This window comes from Liolophura sinensis, chromosome 10 (assembly GCF_032854445.1).
Source record: "Liolophura sinensis isolate JHLJ2023 chromosome 10, CUHK_Ljap_v2, whole genome shotgun sequence".
NCBI lineage: Eukaryota > Metazoa > Mollusca > Polyplacophora > Chitonida > Chitonidae > Liolophura > Liolophura sinensis.
The window spans coordinates 36,593,476-36,603,106 of NC_088304.1; the positions used below are offsets into that span (position 1 = coordinate 36,593,476).

Here is a 9,631-nt window from a genome sequence, read left to right on the forward strand (position 1 = left end):
ATTTTGAGTAAGTTGTGTCATTTTTCTAGTCTTTGACTTTGTAGTAAATTTTGATAGCAGATTTTATTCATCATGTCGGATTTTAAGTACCGGCTCGGATAGCACAGTTGGTAGAGCGTCCGCTTCGGGACCTGTAGAAAAGAGGAAGTTGTAACTTCCTCGCTTGGCGTTCAGCATGAAGGGAATAGTGCAACGACTGGTTGACCCGTATCAGTATAATGGCTCGGGCGGGGCGGCTTACTTGCCTTCGGTAAGTCTTCTGAGTGAAGCAGCACTAAATAAAAGAGCGGTGGAAATCTGTCCTGCAACAAGGAGGCACATTATACATACATGCACCCTAATGATTCCTTCGTCGTCATATGACTGAAAAAATTGTTGAGTACGACGTTAAACCCCAAGCACTCACTCACTCACTCGGATTTTAAGCCCGACGAGTTTATGGAAGCGCCAGATCAGGACATTTTTTGATGTGTTAAATAAGAATGATTTGTATGCTTTAAGCAAGTACCTGAATCTTAATATCAAAAGATCCTTACGCAAGAAAGATATGCAGTTTAGTATTGCTAAATGTTTGGTAGAATTACAGGAGTTTGATGAAAGTGCATTAGATGTGTACAGGCCTGAGGGCGATGATTCCACTGTAATAATATTGAAAGAGTTAGTCTGCGCACAAAAAGAACGCTTGCTCGCGATAAAAGCGAGCGCGATAAAGCAAGCACTTGTAATGTTGTTCAGAATTTGCTTGTGCCGCACAAAAAGCACGTTAGCTTTATCGCGCCTGCGATGTCAAGCGACGCTTGGAAAGCGTAAAGAATCAAAAGTTAATTCTTTATCGCGAGCAAGCGTGTTTTTGGTGCCCCCCATGTGTGTTGTCTAGTCACGATCTGGCAAGTGCAGTGTGTGTTTTATCCTCTGACAGTCCGACCAAAATGGATGTGGAGTCTTTGATATCAGCCGTGTTTCGAAAACCTGCAATTTGGGACAAAAGAAGGAAAGACCACGCAAACCGCAACGTTGTGAATTGTGCTTGGAAAGAAATTAGTGAAGATCTGAAACATGATGGTAAGAATAACTTTATTGTATGTATTTATTCATGGCTGCTTTCATTTATTTTCATTGTGCTCCATTGCCTTCTATTCTGTAGTACAAGTCCCCCCCCTTTCCCTCTCCCTCTCTCTCTCTCTCTCCTCTCTCTCTCTCTCGACTCTCCCTTTTTTCCTTTCATGCCCAATATCTTTCTCATTATTTCCTTGGACCCTCTCGCTCTAGCCAACTCTACTATAAGCTTATTGTAATCTACTAACAAAAGAAAATCGAAGACAGATCTACTTTTATATTTACAAGAGCAGCGTCTGGTCAGTTTACAAAGGCTTTTAATGGACTTTGGCCCAGATTGTTCTTTGAAGGTTACATTTTCTTGTTCATAGGCTATTGAATATATTGCAGAGAATATCTACTGAAGTATGCTTTAAAAACATCCCTAACAGTTTTTGAATCATTACATGGCCTCCCAACACGGTCCTAAACTATGCCTTGGTTTTCAACCGAAACTTCGTTGAGATTTTCCACCATGCCTTCTTTGTCTATTATAGTGTTATGCAGGACACAAACACATTTTACAATGCGATCGGCAAGCAGCACGTCTGTCTCAATTTCTTTGTTTAGCAAACGCCATTTTGCTACCAAAATTCCAAACGCACATTCCACGGTTTTTCTACATCTTGACAATCTCTTGTTGAAGCAGTCTTCATCAAGAGGGAGATTTGTTCCACTGTAGGGTTTCAAAACATGAGTCATTAATGGGTATGCCTCGTCAGCAATGAACACAAATGGGGCCACGACATTGGAGTTTGGCAGGGCTGTAGGCTCTGGTATATGCAGTTTTTCTTGCACAAGAGCACGATAAAGGCCCGAGGCTTGAAAAGTACCTCCATCGCTTTGTTTCCCGTGTCCGCCAACGTTGATTGTCAGAAATTTGTAATGAGCATCAACAACAGCCTGCAACACTATTGAGAAATATCTTTTGTAGTTATAAAACATGGATCCTGATTTGCTGGGACAACAGATTCGAACATGCTTTCCGTCTATCGCTCCTAAGCAGTTTGGGAAATTCCAAAGATTGTAAAAGTCATCAGAAGCCGATAGGAATGTTTCCCTGGTTGGAGAGGGCATATGCACTGGTTTCAGCTCATCACATATAGCAGTAACAGTTTCAGACACAACGTGTGCTACAGTGGAGGCACCCACCCGGAAGTTGAAGGCAAGGGTCTTAAAAGATGAACCGGTTGCAAGAAATCTGAAAAAAAGACGTTCATCATATTAGTTGTGTCTCTGAAAGCGACTTTTGAATTGTGATATATATATATTTGACTTGCTGGAATGGGGCAATCATTATGACTCAGTTTATGTGAACTTTCATCATTGACAATAATATTGTATGCAAGCACTATATCATAAATAATAATGTGGTGTTAATTTTTTTGTTTTCAGAAACTGCACTGAAGAACAAATGGAAGTCCCTGCGAGACTACTTTGCGACAGAATATAATAAAAGGTCATCAGGAGATGCTGCAAGCAATCGCCCACAATCAAAGTGGCAGTTTTTCAATCAGCTTCTCTTTTTGAAAGATATTGTTGCGCCGAGAACTTCATTCGACTCTCTAGATCTGGATAACTTTGAAGGTAATCAACCAAGCCCGGGGATTGTGGATGAGTCTGCAACAGAAGTAGACACCCAGGGCAGCAATGTGGAAAGTCAGGAACCGGACACATTTGACAATCCTACAGCCTTTGAAGCACCAGAGCCTGGGCCGTTCCAGGAGTTTTCTCCGGGGCCTCCGTCGAGTAAACGTACAAACACAAGAGCAGGGCTCCCCAAAAAACGCAGTCGAGACAGCTCGGACAGTTACAGGGAACTGATAGATATAGAAGAAAGAAAACTTCAATACTTAAGTCAAAAAAGAGAAAATGCCGAGCAAACAAATGATGCTGACTTCCAATTCCTCAAATCATTATACCCATACATGAAAATGGTCCCTGAGCACCTGAAACTCTGCGTTCGCAATCGAATACAGTCAGTTCTGCAAGAGTTTGTATACCCACCAACAGTACAACAACGTTCACAAAGCCAACCTCAAGATCTGGATGTACAATTGCGAGATAGCACATCGCCCGCATTGTCTTACTAAAGCTATAGCACAGGTTCAACACCTAATAGCATTGATTCCTACACCACTCAGCCAGACTCTCATCATTTCCAGTACTAATTGTTTCCATTATGATCGTTAAGACATCTGTCAACGCCTGAACAAAAGATATTAAGCAGCGTTTTTGTTAATATGTTGTAATCTTTATGTTGGTTTATTTTTTAAGCTGTTATCATTTCCAGGTACATTCATTTAGAGTGCTGAAGACAAAGAGTCATCAAATGATCCTTAATTTTGTTGTACTCAAATTGTATTTTACACAAGATACTTAATATGCCAGTTAGGCGTAAATGATTTTTTTCTCTCGCAAGTGGAAAATCATTCTTATTCTTTACGAACAGTGATTTTTTTTAAACATCTATGTTGTTGATTTTATATAATCATTCTATAACTAAGATAGTTTCTGAGTTTGTTGGCTGTTTTCTCTGTTTGTTTATTGTCTTTGTGAGTAACAACCCTTTTAATCCTACTCTTCTCTCCTAAAATGTCCTCACCATAAGTTTAAAACAAACAAGAGATTTACCTGTTGTAGTTCATAATGGAGATCAATAAACTTTATGATACACGTTTACACAGTCTTAGTTCATTGTGTATGCATGAATATATATTTATAGTTATTACTTCATACTTATATATATAACTGTATATACGCATACGTTTCAACTAAGGGTGACTCACCTGAGCGTAATAACTAGACGCTCCTCTGGCAGAATTGGTTGTTGGTGCCAGTTGCACCAGTTCTTTGTTATCTTTGGTTCAATTTTTTCTAAGATATACTTGAATGTCTCCTTGGCTCATTCTCAAGATTAGTATGACTGGAAACGAGAAGGGCTCCTTTTAAGCAAAGGAAACAAGTGATGATATTCACCTTCCATTCGCCTCCTTTTATTTATCTCATGAACGCCCATTCTTTTGCGTTTTCCTAGGATAAATTTTCGGCAAAACACTGTCTAGCAACAATAGTTTCGTCTTCACTTGAATCCGCCATGGTGTCAAATGAAAAATTCTACCAGTCGCAAGCGCGATTTACAATCTGTCAATATGTCCACCTCAACGACAAGCAAGCGCTTTCATTTCACGTGCTTGCTTTATCGCGCTCGTTTTTATCGCGAGCAAGCGTTCTTTTTGTGCGCAGCCTTAGAACTGAAGGAAAGGGAAAATGAAAGAGTGTTCGAATTGGAGAAGTTTCAAAGCGAAATTGAAGCGAGGAGACTAGAAGGAGATAGGTCTGGCTTAAGTTTTTCTGATATGCCTCCAAAATTTGACGTCGCCTAGAAACATAAGATTGCTGCCACAATTTCGTGAAACTGATGTAGATAAATATTTTCTACAGTTTGAGAAGATTGCTCAAAATTTAGAGTGGCCTAAAAAGTTTTGGACTACCCTTTTACAGAGTGTGTTAACTGGCAAAGCTATAGATATATACACAGAGTTATCAACAGAACAGGCTGCAGATTATGATTTTGTGAAAGATGTTATCTTAAAAAGATATGAGCTTGTGCCAGAGGCCTATCGGCAGAAATTTAGAAATTTGAGAAAAGAGATCAGACTTACATTGAATTTGCTAGGCAGAAGGAACAATTGTTTGAGCGGTGGTGTTATGCTAAAAAGTGTAGATAATGATTATGAAAAGTTGAAACAGATCATTCTGATTGAAGACTTTAAAAGGTGTATTAATGATGATGTCAGAACTTTCATTTAGGACAAAGAGGCTGATACTTTAGGAGCAGCAGCCACTATGGCCGATACAATACACGGTTACACATAAGGTCTTCATTGCAGAAAAAGCCGTCTACATTTAGAAAGCCTCAACCCTTTTCCAGCGGTTCATTTGACTCAAATTCAGGCCCACCGAAACAGGCTCAAAATTTTGACAAATCAGGTGATCAAAGAAGACCTGTTAATTCGAACACTACTCAACGAAGGTCTGACCATACATTTACTGATAGACAGTTCAGCAGGGTTACATGTAATTTTTGTAGGAAGCCAGGCTATGTCATTTCAAATTGTTATGCTTTAAAGAGAAGGCAAGAAGAGGAGGGTGGCTCCAAGCCTACTGGTTTGTGTGTTACTGCTAAAAAGTCTGATATAGTGAACAATGTTGATGCATTTGATTATGTTAAGACTCCACCAGTAGATTGTACACAGAATTCACAGGATAATGATGAGTCATATTCTGGATCAAATGTATTAATTAGAGGTGTAAGCTCTGCTGAATTTGAATCTCTGCCTCTTCACAAAGCTTACTTGTCATCAGATATTTTTTCGGGTCCTGTTACTGTCGGCATTAGGCCTACTTTGCCTTTTAAAGGAATTCATCTACTACTTGGTAAAGATCTTGCTGGTGGACAAAGTAATGGTTAATCCTATTGTGACTGATAAACCTTGTTTAAATCAAACTGTTGATCCTGTTGAGAAAGAAATTCCAGATTTGTATCCCTCTTGTGCTGTAACGAGGTCTATGTGAAAACAAACTTTCTGATAACGGCAAAAACACAGTAACGGACTTACAAGATACATTTCTTACACAAATGTTTACTAAAGGCGACTGCATTGATAATGATGAATCAGACCATTGTACACCTAGTGACATATCACATGTTTCTAAACATCAGCTTGTAACTGAACAGCATAAAGACCCAGAAATTTCATGTTTGTTTGACAGAGCTCTCGATGATTGTGTTATTTCATCTGAACCTGTCTGTTATTATGTCAAGTCTGATATACTTATGCGTAAATGGAGACCACCTGATGTATCTGTTGATGATGACTGGGCTGTTAAACATCAGATTGTTGTACCTAAGGCATACCGAACTGAAATTTTACGTATGGCACATGAAATGCCATTACCTGGTCACTTGGGTGTTAACAAGACCTCCTACAGAATACTGAACCACTTCTTATGGCCAGGATTAAAGGGAGATGTAACCCAGTTTTGTAAATCATGTAATACATGCCAGGTAGTGGGTAAGCCTAATCAGACTATTGCTAAGGCACCATTAGAGCCTGTACCAGCTTTTCAAGAGCCATTCAGCAAAATATTGATTGATTGTGTAGGCCCTCTACCTAAGACGAAGTCTGGGAATCAGTATGTGTTAACTATTATGTGTACAGCAACCAGATTTCCCGAAGCTGTTCCTTTAAGGAATATAAACACCAAGTCTGTTGTCAAAGCTTTAACAAGGTTTATTACTCTGTTTGAAAGATTTCACCAAACATTAAAGAACATGATTAAGACTTATTGTTATGATACAGAGAAAGACTGGGATGAAGGTATTCCAATTCTTATGTTTGCTGTTCGAGAGTCAGTACAAGAATCATTGGGTTTCAGTCCATTTGATTTAGTATTTGGACATACTGTTAGAGGACCTTTGTTAATTTACAAGGAACAGTTTCTCAATGATGACACAAGTAATGTAAATCTTTTGGATTATGTATCTGATTTTCGTGCTAAGCTTGTCAGAGCATGGGAATTGGCTAAAGCCAATCTTGAATGTACTCAGAAGAATATGAAACGCAGATATGATGAGAAATCTGTTGTTCGGTCATTTCAACCTGGTCAGAAAGTTTTAGTATTGTTACCTGTACCTGGTAAATGCTTTGATGTCAGATATTTTGGTCCATATGTTGTTGACAAAAAACTGAGTGAGCTTAACTATGTTGTTAAAACACCTGATCGGCGCAAATCAAGTCAGTTATGTCACATTAACATGCTGAAACCCTATGTAAACAGAAGTGACACTGACAACACTGCTGTACATTCTGTTAATGTTGTTGTTGCTGACATTGACCAGAGTTGCTGTAATACAGATGATATTGGCGAACAGTTGGTTGATTCTAAGCTCAATTCTTCAAAGCTTCAGAATTCAGATGTCTTAAACAACTTGATTCTAAACTGCAACATCTGGAACCCATTCAGCAACAGCAACTGTCTGAACTTGTTTTTGAGTTTTCACATTTGTTTCCGGAAGTACCATCAAGAACTGATGTCATCTTTCACGATGTTGATGTTGGTGATGCCTCACCTATTAAACAGCACCCTTACAGGTTAAACCCAGTGAAGGCTAAGTACCTCTCTAATGGGATTAAGTACCTGTTAGACAATGACTTTATCGAGCCTAGTCACAGTAACTGGAGTTCACCATGTATTTTGGTACCCAAGCCTGATGGTACATATAGAATGTGTACGGATTACAGGAAAGTCAACGCTGTCACTAAATCAGACAATTATCCAATACCTCGTATTGATGACTGTATTGACGCTGTTGGTCACATGTATCAAAGTTCGATCTGTTAAAAGGGTTTTGGCAGGTTCCTCTTACTGCTAGGGCTCGTGAAGTTTCAGCGTTTGCTACGGCCGATGGACTCATTCAGTACAAGGTAATGCCATTTGGAATGAGGAATAGCCCAGCTACGTATCAACGCCTGATGAATGAGGTCACTTCCGGTTTGGACGGGTGTCGTGTCTACATAGATGACGTCATTATCTTCACCGACACTTGGGAACAGCACATTCCCAGAATACGCCAGTTGTTTAAGAGACTTAGTCAGGCTAAACTTACCGTCAATCTTGTAAAAAAGTGAATTTTGTTGTGCCACTGTCACATATTTGGGTCATGTTGTCGGCCAAGGTCAAGTTAAGCCTATTGACTCCAAAGTCAGGGCTATTTCTACACTTCATATACCCTGTGACAAGAGGCAGCTTAACTACTTTTTGGGTATGGCTGGATATTACAGGAAATTCTCTCCAAATTTTTCGACTATTAGTGAACCATTGACTCATCTGTTGAAAAAGTCCAGCAAGTTTACTTGGTCAGACGAGTGCCAGACTGCTTTTGATGAGATAAAAGCCATACTTAAAAGTTCGCCTGTGTTGTCAGCACCTAATTTTGAGAAAACTTTTAACTTAGCAGTTGATGCAAGTGATGTTGCTATAGGTGCTGTTTTGCTTCAGGAGGACAATCTTGGTGTTGATCATCCAGTTTGTTTCTTTTCTCGTAAACTTAAGAAGTTTCAGAGAAATTATTCAACTGTTGAAAAAGAATGTTTGTCTGTTATTTTAGCTCTGCAACATTTTGAAGTTTATGTAACAGCTTCGAGACAACCTGTGATTGTAAATACTGATCACAATCCACTTGTGTTTCTACAGAAAGTTAATGAGAATCAGATATTGTTACGGTGGAGTTTATTGTTGCAGGAATACAATCTTGAAATCAAACATGTAAAGGGAAAAGATAATGTTATTGCAGATTGCTTGTCTCGTGTATAAGTTGTGTATAAAATGTTTAAATACATGTGGTTTTACAATGTTGTATATATTATTGTTTAACATATATTGTTTAACATATATTCTAAGTAAAAAAAAGTTAGGAAAACTTTTTTTTCTTGAAGGGTGGGTGTGTTATGTGCACGACTGCCGTCAGTTTCTAAATTTAGCTTGCCACTGTTTACATACGCTGAGTTCAGCGCCTGCTGTCTGGCTCTACCTTAGAATATTCCAGAATGCGCTCAGTTCGGTGCCTGTTTGTTTACATCAAGTGTTCAGGAATTTTCTTATTCTAGACAATTCCACCAGGCTATATAAGACCTATGAAAGCAGGTCAAAAGGAGGAGAGAACGGAGACAACGGAGAATTATTGAGGGTTTTGGATGCTTTCGCTGTGTATTACTTTAGCAGGCCTTTTGTGCTGAATTTTGGTGTCTTTATATCCTCTGGCTTTGTTATATCCTATCTCCACCGAGCACTTGTTCAGTCTGAACTTGTATGTTTAATTTGTGCTCTTGTATACACAGTGCTTATTAGTACACGGACCATGTCTTTCCTCGCTAAAATCAAAAAAGTTCTACTGTATGATGTGGTGTGTTAAAAGTGCTTAGCAACTTTTATTAATAGCATTTCCTATAACATGGGTGTCCTATCGAGGGACTGACGCCAGTATCCCAACCACCAAACCATTCGACCCAGCAGCAGATGACTGCTACGGCGCCATAGATTTGGCTTCAGTGAGTTCTGTAAATTGTGTGCTTGTTTGGATTGTCAATTAAAATAACAAAGACCACATTTACGACATGAGAGGACCATTGTTTACTCTTTGGCGATTGTATATGTCACTTCACCTAACAGTGAGCGATTCCTTCAGTACCTATTGAACACGCATTTGCGGGGCTTATCCCGTTATTTGGTACATATTGATTACTGTTATCGGTATACACACACGGTTAATTTATTGCTGTACCCAGACTATCCCAAGTAACAATTAAGGGTACAGAACTAATCACACGATGGTATCCGTGATCTGTATGATTCAGGTGCGAAGTGTTGCGTGGCCAAAAGCAGCAATTAAAATAATGCTTCAAAGGCCGGACCTTCCGTTTTAGAACAATAGGTACTTGACATTTCATTGTGTACTAACTCTGCCACAAAG

At 39.2% G+C, this 9,631-nt stretch overlaps 1 protein-coding gene across 1 annotated transcript; it reads left to right on the top strand.

Annotated features, from left to right (window-relative positions):
- The first annotated feature begins 929 nt into the window (after window positions 1-929).
- LOC135477178 (uncharacterized) lies at window positions 930-3,188 on the top strand. The gene is made up of 2 exons (XM_064757334.1): window positions 930-1,062; window positions 2,491-3,188. The coding sequence occupies exons 1-2, from the start codon at window positions 930-932 to the stop codon at window positions 3,186-3,188; spliced, it is 831 nt and encodes a 276-aa protein (XP_064613404.1).
- The last annotated feature ends 6,443 nt before the right edge of the window (window positions 3,189-9,631 follow it).

Excerpts from the sequence above, each read along its gene's own strand:
- LOC135477178 (XM_064757334.1), top strand. The coding sequence starts at position 930 with ATGGATGTGGAGTCTTTGATATCAGCCGTGTTTCGAAAACCTGCAATT. Across the intron at positions 1,063-2,490 it reads TGAAGATCTGAAACATGATG|AAACTGCACTGAAGAACAAA; the intron begins GTAAGAATAACT and ends TTTTGTTTTCAG.